Genomic DNA, 17,726 nt, shown 5'->3' on the forward strand with positions numbered 1-17,726 from the left:
CCCACAGAGGTCCTCTCCATTTCTGTGTCACCGGGAAGCTGATGCTGGAGCACTTGGCTGGGTGTATGGTGCTAAGTTCCGGCCAGATGTTTGCAGTGCTGTGAACACAGGCAGGGAGCAGGGAGCACGGTTGCCAAGCTCTGTACCCCCACCCACCCCAGGGTCCAATGTGACCCAGGGAAAAGTTTGAGTTTGTTCCCTCAGAAGTGGGAAACAGATGAACAAACACCCTCGATGAGCTGCCAGGGAATGACAGTAATCAGCACTGGATTAACTGTCCCTACATTGCACTTGGGCTTCATGTCCTGTTGTATTTTGGGAAACCCAGTGCTTTGAACTTGCTAATCAGAAGAAACCAGGATAGAGATGTTTAAGAAGCCAATCGATTGCAACTGGAAAGCAAATAAGGGATTTCCTACTTTTGGTACATTTGTTTTTGGGGTCATATCTGGCAATACTCAGTGGTTACTTCTGGCAATTCTCTTCAGACCAGGAGGTGCCAGATTGAACCTGGGCTGCCTGTATGCCAGTGGTTTTCAGGAGTGTTTTTATTTTTATTTTTTTTAAAAAGATGACCATGGTGGGGACTGGAGTGATAGCACAGCGGTAAGGCATTTGCCTTGCACACGACCAACACAGAAAAGACAGTGATATGAATCCCGGCATCCCATATGGTTCCCTGTGCCTGCCAGGGGAGATTTCTGAGCACAGAGCCAGGAGTAAGCCCTGAGCACCACAGAGTGTGACCTCAAAACAAAATCAAAAACAAAAAGTTGAAAACAAAACAAAACAAAAAGATGACCATGGCTGTTTTCCTTCCAGCTTTTTCCATGAGAGGCTAAGCACTTTGCATTTTGCATTTTTTTTTTGTTTGTTTGTTTTGGGACCACACCTGCGGTCCTCAGGGATTACTCCTGGCTCTGCACTCAGAAGTTGCTCCTGTCAGGCTCAGGGGACCATATGGAATGCCAGGGATTGAGTCCAGTTCCGCCCCGGGTTGGCTGCATGCAAGGCAAATGCCTTACCGTTGTGCTATTGCTCTGGTTCCATAGACACTTTGCATTTGGAAAGCCAGAACTCCTGCTGAAACTTGCAACAAATCACTTAGCTTTCCTGAATCACTTTGTTTCCTTATACAGGAAATGAAGACATGGTCTGGAGATAGTACAGCAGGTAGGGCTTTTGCCTTGCACCTGACTGATGAAGGTTCGATTTCTGGCATCCCATGTGCTCCCCCAAGTCTGCCATGAAGGATCCCTTAGTATAGAGCCTGGAGTAAACTGGGTGTGGAGTAAACTGAGCCTGGAGTCCAACTGGGTGTGGCCCTAAAAACCCCCCACCCCCCAAAAAAAGGAAAAGAAAAGAAAGAAAATGAAGACAATCCCCATTCCCTTTGATTGTTAGGATTAAATGATATTACTGAATAAATCTCCATCATGGCTTTTGTTTTTTTCTTGAAGTTAGTGCTAGTACCTCCAAAGTCAGTTTTAGCAAGTCTATGAGAAATTTGGTGAAACTTCTGAGGCCCAAGTTAATGAACTAGCAATTTCATGTCTTTCACAAGTCCCTTAACAACAACAACAACAAAAAAAAAACACAAATAGACAAATCATTTAATAGTACCTATTCTTTCCTAGATATTTTTGGAGCAGAAAAAAGCTGCTAGTCTGAATAAATAGAAGTGGGGAAGAGGCTCGCCTGGTAGGATCTTACTTACTTTTTGTAGATTTTGGGCCACACCCGGCAGTGCTCAGGGGTTACTCCTGGCTCTGTGCTCTGAAATCACTCCTGATAGGCTTGGGGGACCATAAGGGATGCCGGGGATCGAACCTGGGTCTGTCCAGGATCAGCAGCGTGCAAGGTAACTTTCTACCACTGTGCTATCGCTCTGGCCCCAGAGACTTACTTTCTTGAAAGGAAAAAAACACCATTCCATCCATCATCTAGCATCCTTAAAGAGCTTGTTGGGAAAGGGCCAGGACCAATGGAGCCAGAAGAGCAGGTAGAGATCTATGAGCAGTTCCGATCAGAAAAAAAGGAACTCAGGTGAGGGTCAAGTGAATTCAGTCCCCAGCTCGGAAGCCAGCTGCACAAAAGTGTGTTACAATTCACGCCAGGGACTGGCAAATCAGAAGTTGCATTCACCCCCCCCCCCAGATGGCATCTGATTTCCAACAGATGGGACACAACTCGAGGCACCGATCACTCCCACAGCAGGGAATGGGCATCCTTCCAGGCCCACGTGGCGATTTCCTTACCCTCCACACAAACCGAGTGCCAACAGAAGGGCTTCGACACGTGACCAAAGAAACAGAACTCTCTCAGGCAGAACTGCCCTCGGCTGAATGGATAAAAGTGGGAACCAGCATCTGCTGTCCTTGGCCTTTGGGAAAGCAGATGGCACCTCCCTCCCATCTTGGTTATCTCACTACCGTAAACTCCTCCCCCAAATACCAAACAACAAAGACCTTTTCTACACATGTAATACTGGGAAAAAGGTGGGATCATTATGCTCTCAGACCAACCCTCAATCCTGGAGTCAGTGCCCACAGATCCTTTTACCTACTGGTTTGGTGGGTCCAGGGTGGCATCAAGTTTCTATATTTCTTAAGGCTCCCCCAGGGGTTCTGGTCTGATCTGGGAATACTTCCAAGCAATTAGGAAGTTTTGGGGGTTTTATATTTAGCCTAAAAATAGCCAAAGCTGATATAGCCCTCTCAAGTCCTGAGCAAGCTGCAGATTTAATGCCTGTTTTCCTTTTCTTTCTTTCATTTTAGGTTTCCCAGGCAGTGCTCAGGGGTCTCAGGGGCTACTCCAGGGGACCCTGAGGGTTATACCTAGAGGTGCCTGAGAAACTATGTGATGTTGAGGCTTAAACGTTTTTTTTTTCTTTTTTTTTTTTTTTTGGTTTTTGGGCCACACCCGGCGGTGCTCAGGGGTCACTCCTGGCTGTCTGCTCAGAAATAGCTCCTGGCAGGCATGGGGGACCATATGGGACACCGGGATTCGAACCAACCACCTTTGGTCCTGGGTCGGCTGCTTGCAAGGCAAACGCCGTTGTGCTATCTCTCCAGGCCCGAGGCTTAAACTTCTGCCCTAGCATATGTCAGGCATGTGCCCCTAAGCTCTGAGCTATTTCTTCTCCACCTCAGTAGGTTTTCTCTTACACATACAGAAAAGGAGCACCATGAAAAAGAGTCAAGAAATCTAATTATATGTGCTAATTCTGGCTGAAAACTGGCTCTTGCTGACTCAATCAAAACTTAAATGTTATTCTTTTAGAAAAATCATGGTAGGAAGTTTTAGGGTGACCCAAATTGTTTTGGGGACCATCCTGGAACTCCAGGGCCCACAGTTTCTCCAAAGTTGACACAACAAATAGCAAGTGTAACTTCTCAAATTCTCAAGAGGTGAAATTCAGGTTAACCTTGAACAGAAATAAACAACATGTTAAAACAGAAAGACTTCTGGAAAAAAAAAGAAAAGTCACATCCTACAGCCTCCACCATGTAGATGGCCCAACCTCACAGCTTCATGACCAGTCTCAGAAGAGATACCAAGCCAAGCCCATGACATTCACAGATACAGTGACTGGTATTTGGGCTGAAAACTTTGGATTCCCCCTGGAAGGGGGACGACCAATGAACTGTCTCAGTCTACAGATCTTAAGTGTGCGGCGACATTTGTGGCTACACGACACCTCCAAATTACAGAACACTGACAGCACAGTAGGAACACAGCAAATTAGATGGGAAAGAATAGAAATCCACTGAACTCAATACTAAAAACAATAACCCAGAAGGCTCAACTAGCAACAAATAGTTAAGTAAATCCTCAATGACCTTAAGAACAGCATTGTGAGATATAACAATTTTCACAAAAAATTTTAGTGAACTTTTTTTTATAATTTTACTCGCTATTTTATTATAACAAGTATTATGAAATAAAATAATTCTGTGCCTTCCAAGGGGGCAAGTTTGGTGGGTGGGAGAGAAACTGGGAATAATCATGAATGGAAAGTCACACTGGTGTTGGGATTGGTGCTGGAACATCGATTTGTTTTTTTTTGTTTTTGGGCCACATCTGGCGGCATTCAGGGGTCACTATGGGATACCGGAAATGTGACCTGAGTCGGCTGCATGCAAGGCAATTGCCCTACCCACTGCACTGTGCTATTGCTCTGGCCCCAGTACTGGAATGTTGAATATTTAAAACAACTGTATTATGGACAATGTTGTAAAACCATCATGTTTAAGTAAAGTTAGGGGAAAAAATAGTCTTATGGGCCAGAGAGATAATACAGTGGGTAAGGTACTTGCCTGGAACAGTGCTGCCCCAGGTTTGATCCCAGGCAAAGCAAATAGATCCTTGAGCCCCACTAGGACTGACCCTGGAGCACACCAGGTGTGCTTACCTCCCTCTAAAAAAATGAAAACAAAAACAATACAAACATCTTAGCACTTTAGACTCTGATTTCTGAAGGATTTCAAAATCCTTGCAGAAGATTACAAAATCTGGGGAACTAGAGAAATTGCAGCTGATGGGTTCTTTTCCATTCATGCCTCCAAGCACAATGCAACACACAAACTTTCACAGCACCATCCATGGCAGTGCTTCCAAGGATGTCTTAGTTCTATCCCGTAGCACAGACACAGTAGCAGACATCAAGGCATCAAAGTCAGAGCAGAATGTTTGTTAAACTCTTGTATTATTTGCCAGGGACTGTGCAAGTTGGTTTTATTTTTTGGGGGGGGGGCACACCTGGTGACACTCAGGGGCTACTCCTGGCTCTGCGCTCAGAAATTGTTCCTGGCTTGGGGACCATATGGGACTCAGGGGGATCGAACCACAGTCTATCCTTGGTCAGCCTCGTGCAAGGCAAACACCCTACTGCTGAGCCCCTGCTCTGGCCCCTGTGCAAATTAGTAATTTTTTCTTCCCTTCCCCTTTTCCTTCTCCTTCCTTTGTCTTCCTTCCTCCCTCCCTCCCTTTCTCCTCATCTTTCTTCTTCCTTCCTTTCTTCTCACTCTTCTTTCCTTTCATGGGAAGGGAGGAAAAGCCAAGATATAGTGATTAGGAATGATGAACCTAATATCTGGGAACACCCAGTATGCTCTTCTATCCTCTGAGCCAGGACTCGTTTTCTCAACATTGAGTCCTCTCAGCATGGAAAGAATTTATGCACAGATTCCTCAACCAAATTCCAATGTTATTCTCCTATTTATGGAGGTTTTGCTTGGGTGAATCTTTTGGGGACATAGAGTCATGTCTGGGTCTGGAGTGGAGGAATCCATCAGCCTCTGTTTTATTGGCTCTACTTGCATTTTATTAGTAGATCTAACTGGTAAAGCCAATGACTTCTGCCCTGGGAGCTGCGCTGGAAGGGATCTCATCTTTGCTAATGGCTGCCACAGTTTATTATGATAATATTTGAGGTCAGAAAGATAATAGGGGGGTTAAGGCACTTGCCTTGCATTTAGCTGACCCTGGTTCAATCTCCAGCACCATATAGGATCTGCTGAGCATCAACAGGAGTGAACCCAGCACAATGTTAGGTGAGCCCTATCTCTTTTCCCACCTCCCAAAGTGTTCCAGGTCTTTTTTATGGGGGGGGGGGCACTCCCGGCAGCGCTCAGGGGCTACTCCTAGCTTCACGCTCAGAAATTGCTCCTGGCAGACTCGGGGGACCATATGGGATGCTGGGATTCGAACCAATGACCTTCTGCATGAAAGCAAACGCCTTACCTCCATGCTATCTCTCCGGCCCCAGTGTTCCAGTCTTTAGAAGAGCTATGTACTGGGACTGCCCCAAGCTGTGTTCTCAAACAACCAAAGACAGGCATGTCCTTCAGATTTCCCAGGAGGACACCAGCCCAAAGAGGATGACCTACTCCCCCACCTCCCTGCACACTCTCCTTTGCCTCTTGTTTGGCTGAAAACCCTGTAACTTTCCCAGACTACAGGCTTATAGACATGGCTGGGGCACCAGTCAACAAGTACTGGGACAGACTGAGACAAAGTAAGTTTCCTGCACTATGAGGACCCAGAGGTGATCATGCTGCACTGTTGTGTTGGGGAAAGGCCCTGGATTTCCTGGAACCAGATGAGAGAAGCTGCACTAACAGATGTTCTCCTCTAGCCATGGCTGAACTTGGCATCTTCTCATGGACTATCCTGGCTATTTTCAGAGGTCCCCAAAGACCAGTAGAGAGGCAGGCAGGTTTAAGATAGTGGTGTGGCCCCTACTGGAAACATTTCTCCTGGCCATTAATTGCCTAACACCCCCTAACCCAGTGGTGCTCTGGGTTTATTTCCAAGGGACTATGAGGATAGCTTCTGAGCTCAAGGGACCTTGCAGTGGCATGCAGCAAAGCTGGGCTCCTGCCTGCAAAGCCTGCGCTCCAGTCAGCAAAACTGTCTCTTCTGCCCCATACCACCTCCACACCGGTCCCTTTTGAGGTTCTCCTGGGGAGCTCTGTGGCAGTGCCTACTCTAAGCCAAGGATGCAGGCGATCCTCTCATTATCTGAGTGGCGTCCAGCCCTAGCCAAGCTGGAACCCATCACCAAACAGCTGCCTGACTCTGAGAAGCAGATGGACAGAGGGGAAAGAACAGCATGACAATAGCCCACGACACACCAGCCCAGCCATGAGTCCAGCACCAGGCAGCTGTGTTCAATCTGGCCACTGGGAGATCATTGGAAAATTTTGCCACCCTTAGCGGCCAAGAGGTGGATCAAAATGAAAATATTTTTTATTGGCGGGAGTTGAGCGGTTGGGATGAAGTCCTTTGTACCGAAGGGTCTGGCTAAGTGCGTCAATATTTACCCATTTCGTCTCTCTGTTCCCTTTCTGAGGCCCGATGTGCTTCACAAATAGCATTTAATCTCTCACCCTTGACAGTTACTGGAAAAGTAAGATGTATCTTTTTCGTTCCATTCTTTCTCTCCTTCTATACCCATCTCCTGAAATAGCCTCAGAGGTTTTCCTGTCCCCTGCCTCCCTAATTCTCTAATCAGGGTTCTGCCTGGACTCTGGGTTAAAAAATCTCCAACTTGGGGCCGGAGAGATAGCATGGAGGTAAGGCATTTACCTTGTATGCAGAAGGACGGTGGTTCGAATCCCGGCATCCCATATGGTCCCCCCAAACTGCCAGGAGCGATTTCTGAGCGAAGAGTCAGGAGTAACCCCTGAACGCTGCTGGGTGTGACCCAAAAACAAAACAAAACAAAATCTCCAACTTAGGGGCCAGAGCGGTTGTGCAAGTGGTAGGGTGTTTGCACTGCACGTGCTAACCTAGGATGGACTGAAGTTTGATCCCCTAGCGTCCCATGTGTTCCCCCAAGCCAGAAGCAATTTCTGAGCGCATAGCCAGGAGTAACTCCTGAGTGTCACTGGGTGTGGCCCCCCCAAAAAAACCTCCAACTCGGGGACTGGAGTGATAGTATAGCAAATAGGGTGTTTGCCTTGCACATGGCCGACCCAGATTCCATTTCCAGCATCCCATATGGCCCAAAGCCCTGCTAGGAGTGAAACCAGAGTACAAAGTCAGGAGTAACTTCTGAGTACCACTGGCTGTGATCCCAAAGCAAAAGCAAACACACAAACAAAAGAAATTCTCAACTCAAGGGTAAGATTCAAACGAGATTCTAAATACCACCTCCTACCCCGTATGTTCCAATGCCTCGTTGCATGGTCCACAATTTTCTTTTGGTTTGTTTTTTGGACCACACCCAGCAGTGCTCAAGAATTACTTCTGGCTCTGCACTCAAAAATCACTCCTGGTGGTGCTTGGAGGACAATATGGGATGCCAAGGATCAAACCGGTGTTGGCTATGTACAAGACATATGACCTACCCACTGTGTATGGCTCCAGCTTGGTGTCCATATTTCTAAGCAAGTCTTTGCTTTTTTCTCCTTCCTCTCCATATAAGCTAAAGTCTCTGTGAATGTCTCTATTACAATTATCAGCTGGTAGGGATGTGGCTTGATGGGGCACATGCTTACACTAGTGAGGCTCTGGATTCAATCCCTGGCACTACACGGCACCATTCCACTTCTGGGAGTGAGAATGGCCCCTGAACAGCACTGTGTCTCTCCCTACAGCATGCCATCTCCACTACAGACAAGTTCTATGCTCTAGTGGTTACTGCTGCAATGGAGATTCCTTTTATGACCCCCCCCCCAAGTTAGAGCAAAGGGAATTATCTGTAGAAAAAATATTCCAGGGGCCAGAGCAATAGCACAGTGGGTAGGAAATTTGCCTTGGATGCAGCCAACCTATGTTCAATCCCTGGTCACCCATGCGGTCCCCTGAGCACTGCCAGGTATAATCCCTGAGCACTGCCCAGTGTGACACAAAACCAGAACCAAAAAAAACCCCCAAAGATTCAGCAAGACTGAATATAATAACCTAGATAGAACATGTCACCCAGCAAATGGAAATAATAAACTGAGTTTGCTACTTTGAAGGAGGGGATGGTTGGGTCATAGCTGGCTGTGCTCTGGGATCATCCTTCATGGTGCTCGAGGTATGTGCCTTACTCCGGCGTATGGCGCTTACAACCTCACACACAATCCCACCTTGTTATACTGACAGTAGGGCTGGCAATTCTCTGTTGTGGGGCTGTCCAGTGCATCAAAGGATGTACAGCTACATCCCTGGCTTCTATTCACTAGATACCAACTTACCTCTTCTTCAGTGGTGACAATAAATCTGATCTCTGTGGATTGATAGTATGGCAAGTAGGGTACTTGTCTTGCAAACAGCTGACCTGGATTTGATCATTAGCACCTGACTGGTCACCCAAGGCCTGTCAGGAGTGGTCCCTGAGCACAGAATTAGATCTGAGCCCTAAGTACAGAGCCAGGAGTAAGCCCTGAGCACTGCCAGGTATGTCTCCTCCTCAAGAAAAAAAAATCTATATTTGGGCTAGAGTGGTAGTACAAAGGGTAAGGAACCTGCTTTTCATGTGGTTGACCAGGATTCAATTTCTAGCTCCAACAGTTTCCTTGAACCCTGACAGGAGTGAATCTTTGTGTGTGTGTGTGTGTGTGTGTGTTTTGGGTCACACCCGGCTGCACTCAGGGGTTACTCCTGGCTCTGTGCTCAGAAATAGCTCCTGGCAGGCTTAGGAGACCATATGGGATGCCAGGATTTGAACCATCATCCATCCTGGGTTGGCTGAGTGCAAGGCAAATGCCTAACTGCTGTGCTATTTCTCTGGCCCCCAAACTTAAGACACTTTTGCTTTCTATTTACACAAACCTAGGATGAAGCAAAACACAAAACACACACATTATAAAACAAAACAAAAACCTGTTTCTAAACTTCCTATAGTGACCTTTCTTATTTATTTATTTATTTATTTATTTATTTATTTATTTTTCTTTCTTTTGTTGAGACATGAAGGCCACTCCTGGTGATTCTAGAACCTGAGGATATGATGATGCTTAAGGATATGATGATGCTTAACCTGAGGATATGATGATGCCTGTGGTTCTGGGAGTGCTTGGGAGGCTCTGGGGCAACATCCCATGCTTAGAGGACCCCATGTGCCAGATATTAAATCATGGTTGGACAACTGCATAGAAAGCACCTGAACTTTCCGGGCCCCAGGACTGAACATTAGAAAGCGACCTATGGACTTACATGACCTTGCTCAATCTGGCCAACTCCATGCTGTCCCAGGAATCAGGCCTTAGGAGCCACCATAGTGACCGGAAGAAAGAGCCTCAGTTCTCCAGGGCTTTACTGTCAGAGATTGCTAAAGCCAGTGTCATCTAGAGGTTGAAGGTTGAATAAGGAATTGTGATCCTGTACCTCCAGCCACCCAGCTTGGCTCTGTGGGGTTTGATCACTGCCTATGTCTGCTGTAGGTGGAATACAGGAGCTCTGCAAGTAGAGTTTCTCCTGGGTCAGGATCTTCACCTTGAAATCTTGGCAGCACGTCCCAGTTTGGAGAGGGAAATCTTGGCAGAAGCAAGTTCTCAGGCATGGGCCACCTAACAAGTACAACCTGCTCACATTTGGCCTTTGTCTTCTCTCGGCTGCTTTGGGCTGCTAATGTGATAGGGTGCAAAGTGCTCTGGGGGGGTTTTCATCAGGGGCAAGGTCTTGGTGGGGGCTGCGATGAGACAATTAGTGATGTTGTCAGCCTGAGAAATCACACTAATTTTTCTTTTTTCTTTTTTTAAACAACCAAGCACTATCCCTAGAATGGGGGAAGAATAAAACAGGAGACTAAGAGGCTCTTGGGAGCTGAAGCACAAAAGTAGACAGAAAACAGCGAGAATAAGGAAAGTGCTGGGCTGAATTCTGTGTAGATCCCAAGCTTCCAGCATGATTTTCTGTCTCTGGTTGGTGTTGGCAGAGGGTACCCGGAGGAAACTCCCCAGCCCTGGCCATCTGAATGAAAGAGACATATGGACTATATGACTTGAAGGTCTTCAGGGAGCAATGGAAAAATAAAATTGAAAGAATATTTTAGCCCCTTTCTTCAGGCCTGGATGGTAAGTGTGTGACAGGAACCAAATGGCCTCGTCCCTCTGGTCTAAAGTTATAAGCAACAACTCTTGGACTAGAGAATTTTACAGTGGGAGGGCACTTGCTTTGCACACACTAGACCTGCATTCAATATGGCATCCAAGATAGTTTTGTAAGCACCTCTAGGAATAATTCCTGAATGCAGAGTCAGGAGCAAACCCTATGCATTGCTGGGTGTGGCCACCAAATAAACAAAATATAAGCTTCCGTCTTCTCAGCACCTGACCTATCCATTAGCACTTCAGCATTTAGCCCAGAAAAGTGAGATGTTAACTTGGAAAGATGAGGAGACAAAGGCCCAGAAAGCGGTAGGCTGCCAAGTTAAAAAGTAGAAACAGGCCAGAGAGATAATGCAGTAGGTAAGGTTCTTGTCTTATTTGTGGCTGATCCAGGTTCAATCCCCAAAGCCCCCAAAGGTTCCCCTGAGTCCATCAGGAATGATTCCTTAGTGCAGCGCCAGGAATAAGTCCTGAGCACAGCCATTTCTGGGCATGAATCAGAACCGGTCAGGGCCCAGATTGAACTTCCTCCAATGTATTTGTGACCAGACATGACCAAAACCTCTTTGTCACCCAGCCCAGTGCTGACTCCTGCTGAATGCTCTCTGCCTTGGTCTTTCCCATATCTCTGCCTGGCATCATCACTTCCAGAGCATCTTTTCTGCCTCCAACCTCCAAAGCCCAGGTCCTCCTCCTGGTCTCTCTCTCTCTGTCTTCTTCCAGCCTTTACACTTTTTGAGGGTGGTGGTGAAGGAGGAGGTGTCGACCACCTATTCAGGGTTTATTCCTGGCACAAACGTAATCTCCCGTCGCCAGGGCTGTCTCACATTCTTTGGCCTTGTGTCCCCAAACCACCCAAGGCACCTTCTCATGTACACACAAGATCTTTTCTTTTTGATCCAATCCCTTCCCCCTTGACTCATGTTTCTTTTCTGCTTGGGTCTTCACTGTTGTGGTGGCCTTGCCCAGAAAAGCTCAGGGACCAGGCAGTGCTGAGACTCGAGCCCGGGGCTTCATACAAACAAAGCAGATTAGCCACATTCTTGGTTCCCCAAGTGTTTTGGATGCAGCTTGATTAAGAACATGATAGGTAAGGGGGGCTGAGTCAAGCACAGCAAGAAGGGTGTTTGCCTTGCATGTGACCCAGGTTTGATCCCTGGCATCCCGTATGGTCCCCCAAGTACCACCATGAGTGACCCTGAATGCAGAGCAGGGAGTAACGCCTGAGCACTGCCCAGTGTGGTCCTAAAACTGGAAAAAATAAAGTAACAGAAGCTGCTCTCTCCACTTCCAGCTGCACATGACCCAGAGGCCAGGGGGATGCCCAGAGGGACATGTGGCTCATCTCTGCAGGACCCACAATTCGCGAGTCATCCCGCAGAGCTGGGTCAAGTTCACCCTGCAGAGGACAGCTTGCTCTTGGCATTGAGCAAGTCCACGGCCATGCGGAGTCCCCCTTCGAGGAGTCACGACTGCAGAGGCATCACCATCAGTGTCCCCTGCCATTGGCTCTTGGCAACCCGCCCGCCATCCATTTGATTGTGCGACCCCACAAGAACTGCCCGGGGAGCTCGGGGTGTGCGCTTGGGGGGGACTGAAATCAAGCCCTTAATGGATGTGAGAGGAAATGGCTCCAGGTCCATGTGCAGCGGCTCAAGGACAAGGCTGGGGCCCTGAGGACAAATCTGCTGTGATTGGTTGCAGGTTGCTAAACAACCACATAGCTGCATCGGAGTCTGGCCCGGTGGGGCATTATTTACTGGGGCTCGTTCAGCTCACCAGGTCTGGAAGCAAATACCAATGGGATAGCAAAGCAGGAGAGCAGGCTGGGAGACACAGAGGTCAGCCTGCTAAGGAAGGGAATCAGTAAGTTCTGGTAAGGCTGGAAGCTATAAAAATGGTCTCTTCATTGATTCTCTTTCAAGAGGGAACAGCTTGCAGGAAGCAGCTTCCTGTCTCCAAGAGCTGGTACACTTAGAATGTGGTTTCTCTGAGAGGAATGAAGGACCATTTCTGTGTGTTAAAATCATAACCCCAGAGGTCGGATAGATAGCACAGTGTTAGGACATTTGCCTTGCATGCAGCCAATCCTGGATGGACAGTAGTTTGAATCCTGATATCCCATATGGTACCCCATGCCTGCCAGGAGTGATTTCTGAGCACAGAGCCAGGAGGAACCCCTGAGCAGCACTGGGTGTGACCCAAAAACCAAAAATAAAAAAAAATCATAACCCCAAGGCCAGGCTAGATGATAACATAGTGAGTAAGGTGTTTGCTTTGCAAGTGGTTGATCCGGGTTTGATCCTCAGCATCCCATATGTCCTCTGAGCACTTCCAGGAGTGATTTCTGAGTGTAAAGCCAGGAATAAACCCTGAGCATCCCAGAGTGTGGCCCCAGAACAAACAAATAAACCAACAACCAAACAAAAACCACACCCCTCCTCAAAACTGAAGAAATAGTACAACAGGGCCAGAGAGATAGTACAGCAGTAGGGCATTTGCCTTGCACATGGTTGACTCAGGATGGACCTGGGTTCAATTCCCAGCATCCCAGCCAGGATCCATCTCTGAGCATAGAGCCAGGAGTAGCCCCTGAGCTGCACCAGTTGTGCCCCCCCAACAAAACAAAACAAAACAAACAAACAAACAAAAATAAGAAATAGTACAATAAGCTCTACAATAACCTTGTCTTGAGGCAGGAGCAATAGTACAGCAGGCCCAGCAGACTTGGGACCAACCAGGTTTGATCCTTTGGCCCCCCATATGGTCCCTCGACCTGCCAGGAGTGATTTCTGAGTGCAGAGCCAGGAGTAACTCTGAGAGCATCATGGTGTGACTCCAAAACCAAAATAAGCATACAAACAAACAAACCCTAATCAATATAATGCAGCTAACCCATGTTTGATCCCCAGCGCTCCATCTGGTCCCCCCGAGCCCTTCTAGTAGTGAGCCCTAAACAAGGCTGGCTATGGCTCAAAAACTAAAAATAAGGAGTGTGTGTATGTGGAAAACGGAAGGGAAAATGGCGAAATTGCAGGTGGGAAATGAACACTGATGAAGGGATGGGGTTGGAACACTATATGACTGAAACTCAACTATCAATGACTTTTTAACTATATTACAATGATTCAATAAGAAAATAGATAATAGGGGGGCCAGAGAGATAGCACAGCGGTAGCACATTTGCCTTGCAAGAGGCCAACCTAGGACCAAAGGTGGTTTGAATCCTGGCATCCCATATGGTCTCCCAAGCTTGCAAGGAACAATTTCTGGGTCCAGAGCTAGGAGTAACTCCTGAGCGCCTTTGGATGTGATCCTCCCCCAACAAAGAATAATATAAAACACACAATTACCTGCCATCTCCCAAATTGCAAAGAGACAAAGTTTGGGCAGAGGTTGCAGGGGTATTTTTTACAGAGGCTGGTATTTTTTACAGAGGCATCAGTAGACAGTTGAGAGGTGCTAAGACTTGACTCCCCTTAGGGTTGGCTGGAATGATAGCTCAGTGGGTAGGGGGTTTGCCTTATACGCAGCAGACCCAGGTTCAATCCCCAGCATCCCAGATGACCTCCAGAGCTTGCTAGGAGTAATTTCTTTTTTTTTTTTCTTTTGGTTTTTGGGCCACATCCGGCGGTGCTCAGGGGTTACTCCTGGCTATCTGCTCAGAAATAGCTCCCGGCAGGCACAGGGGACCATATGGGACGCCGGGACTTGAACCAACCACCTTAGGTCCTGAGTCGGCTGCTTGCAAGGCAAACGTCGCTGTGCTATCTCTCCGGCCCCACCAGGAGTAATTTCTGAGCACAGAGTCAGGAGTAACCCCAGAGCACTCCCCGAAAAAGATGTGGCTCCCCGAAATGATGGTAGAGTTGGAGATAGAAAGATTAAACCAAATGGAATGGCAGCCGGGGAGGGGTCAGTCAGGGGCCCTGGAGAGGAGCGCCTCCTTCTGATCCCTGCAGACAAGAAGCAGTCAGCATGGTGGGAAGCAGGAACTGAAGTGACAGTTCCTCTGGGGAATGTCTTCAGATCTGACTTTGGCTCAAAGTTCCCATAAATGCATATTACATGAATTGTAGAACTCACATGCATATGACCAACCTGGGTTTAATCCTTGGCATCCCATATGGTCTTCCAAATACTGCTAGGAGTAATTCCTGCAGGAGTACCCCTGAACACTGTCGGGTATGGCCCACCCCTTTCCCCAGCACAAGATGGCAAAGCAAATTCTGAGAGAAGCAGGAGGCTCCAGGCTGGGGTGCTTTTCATCAGTATTCATGGCCTCTCCCCTCGTGCCTTTCCACCCACACTCACCTCAGACTCTTTGTAGTAACGTTCTGGAATCTCGTCGCAGGCTATGTCAATAAAGCAAACTTCTCTCTCCAAGTCTTTGGCCTCATTGTCAAAAATCTGAAAGCACACGACAATGCATCAAAGGTTAGTGATACCAGGTGTCATCCTCAAGGTGCCCGCAGGTTGGCACAACTGTGCCCTAGGCAGAGAAACACCCCACAGAGCAGCTTCTTCTCCGGGGCTTTCTGCTGTCTCCTAGGGAGCAGGAACCATGAAAGATTCTGATTCATCACTTGAGTTTTGTCACACCAGAGGCAGGTGTAACATCAATCACTGCTTGGTGAGGGATAGGAGGAAAAGTGGTTGTTTTTAGAAAGTTCGAGAGAGAAGGAAGAACTCGCTTCCCCAAAACTGACTGAACTCTGCTGCTTTCTGGCAGAACAGGGAGTGTGAGAAACTGGAGAGGGCTGGGTAGATATGAGATGAAAAGCAGTCACAAATCCCACATTTTGAAAAGGTATTTTTTTTTTAATTTAAGGCAACATGGTTTATAATACTGTTTTAGTAGTAGGGTTTCATACAAAGTAACAACAAAAAAAAATTTTTTTTTTTGCCTTTTTAAAAGAAATTTATTTCAGGGGCTGGCAAGATAGTATGGCAGGGAGGGCCTTGTTTTGCACGTGGCCAACCTTGGTTTGATCCCCCTTATTTCATATGGTCCCCTAAGCCCTCTCAGGAGTGATCTCTGAGCACAGAGCTAGAAGTAATCCCTAAGCACCTCCAGGTGTGACTCCAAAACCAAAAATATTTTTTTTAATTTCATTTTACTAATAAATTGAAGTTCATTATGGGAAAATACAAAAGCATATAAGCAAAAAAAGAAGAAAATGATGGGGCCTGAGTGATAGTACAGTGGGTAGGGTGCTTGCCTTACACATGGCTGACCTGGATTTGATCCCTGGCACTCCATATTTTCCTAAATTCCACTAGAAGTGATTCCTGAGTGCAGAGCCAGGAGTATGCCCTGAATATCACTCAGTGTAACCAAAAAAGAAAGAGGGCCCGGAGAGATAGCACAGCGGCGTTTGCCTTGCAAGCAGCCAATCCAGGACCAAAGGTGGTTGGTTCGAATCCCAGTGTCCCATATGGTCCCTTGTGCCTGCCAGGAGCTATTTCTGAGCAGACAGCCAGGAGTAACCCCTGAGCACTGCCGGGTGTGGCCCAAAAACCAAAAACCAAAAATCAAAAAAAAAAGAAAAAGAAAAAGAAAGAAAAAGAAAAAGAAAAGAAAAGAAACTTACTCTTAAATCTATTATATAGAATAACTAAGAATATGAATCTTGTCCATTAAGAGCACAATGTCCTAGATAAATGCAGAGTATAAGGGACCATTTGGAAAGATCCTGAAATAGTGATGTTCAGTTCAGGCTAGCACCCCTACCCCCGGCCCAGGGTTCCCCTTGCCTGCACAGAAACAGGCAAGAGAGCTTCCAGATCCAGACATCTTGATAGGGAGATTAAGTTCTTCTAGTTTTCCCTTTGTCCTTTGCCCTCTGTTGGGTTTGCAAGAAAGATCTTCCCAGTCTAGGGGCTGGAGTGATAGCACAGTGGGGAGGGCATTCACTTTGCACATAGCTGACCTGGGGTCCATCAGAGAATGATCAGAAATGACCCCTGAATGCTGAGCCAGGAATAACCCCCAAGCACTGTCAGGTGAAAAAAAAAAAAGCAAGCAAGCAAGCAAGGAGCCGGAGAGATAGCATAGCAGTAGGGTGTTTGCCTTGCATGCAGCCGACTAGGGAGGGACTTGGTTCGATTTCCAGCATCCCATATAGTCCCCCAGCCTGCCAGGGGTGATTTCTGAATGCAGAGCCAGAAGTGACCCCTAAGCTTCCACTGGGTGTGGCCCAGAAACCAAGCAATCAATAAATAAAGTTAAAAAAACAAGTTTAGGGGCCGGAGAAGATAGCGTGGAGATAGGGTGTTTGCCTTGCATGTAGAAGGATGGTGGTTCGAATCCTGGCATCCCATATGGTCCCCCGAGCCTAGCCTGCCAGGAGCAATTTCTGAGCGCAGAACCAGGAGGAACCCCTGAGGGCTACTTGGGTGTGACCCAAAAAACAAATTAAAAAGTTTAAAAATAAGAGAATGGCGGGAGAGATAGCACAGCGGCGTTTGCCTTGCAAGCAGCCGATCCAGAACCTAAGGTGGTTGGTTCAAATCCCGGCCTCCCATATGGTCCCCTGTGCCTGCCAGGAGCTATTTCTGAGCAGATAGCCGGGAGTAACCCCTGAGCGCCATTGGGAGTGGCCCAAACCCCCCCCCAATAAATAAATAAAAATAAGAGAGAGAAAGAGAAAGAGAAAAGGAGAAAGAAAAAGAAAGAACAAAGAAAAGAAAGGAGAAAAAGAAAAGAAGAAAGAAAAGAAAGAAAAGGAAGGAAGGAAGGAAGGAAGGAAGGAAGGAAGGAAGGAAGGAAGGAAGGAAGGAAGGAAGGAAGGAAGGAAGGAAGGAAGGAAGGAAGGAAAAGAAAAAGTATGGTCGGGACCGGAGAGATAGCACAGCGGCGTTTGCCTTGCAAGCAGCTGACCCAGGACCTAAGGTGGTTGGTTTGAATCCCGGTGTCCCATATGGTCCCCCAGTGCCTGCCAGGAGCTATTTCTGAGCACACAGCCAGAAGTAACTCCTGAGCATCACCGAAGGAAAAAAAAAAAAAAGAAAAGAAAAGAAAAAGTATGGCAACGATCTTTCCAGTCCTTCAGAGCAAGTCTGCAAAAGCCACTTCACCTCAGCAGGAAGTCCTAACTGTATCCGTACCTCTGCAGCTAATCCCTGCAGGAGAGGCCTCCGCTAACATTAATTAAATCTGACGTTTCAGAAGGGAAAGAG

At 47.3% G+C, this 17,726-nt stretch overlaps 1 protein-coding gene across 1 annotated transcript in view; it reads right to left on the reverse strand.

Moving 5' to 3' along the window:
* The window catches only part of PITPNC1 (phosphatidylinositol transfer protein cytoplasmic 1), a 284,015-nt gene that overhangs the window by 35,040 nt on the left and 231,249 nt on the right, over nucleotides 1-17,726 (reverse strand). The window contains exon 6 of the mRNA XM_049781848.1: nucleotides 14,859-14,954. Coding sequence (XP_049637805.1) covers nucleotides 14,859-14,954 — 96 coding nt within the window. The remainder of the gene's footprint in view (nucleotides 1-14,858; nucleotides 14,955-17,726) is intronic.

The sequence above is a fragment of the Suncus etruscus genome, chromosome 1, assembly GCF_024139225.1.
Source record: "Suncus etruscus isolate mSunEtr1 chromosome 1, mSunEtr1.pri.cur, whole genome shotgun sequence".
NCBI classification, from domain to species: Eukaryota; Metazoa; Chordata; class Mammalia; order Eulipotyphla; family Soricidae; genus Suncus; species Suncus etruscus.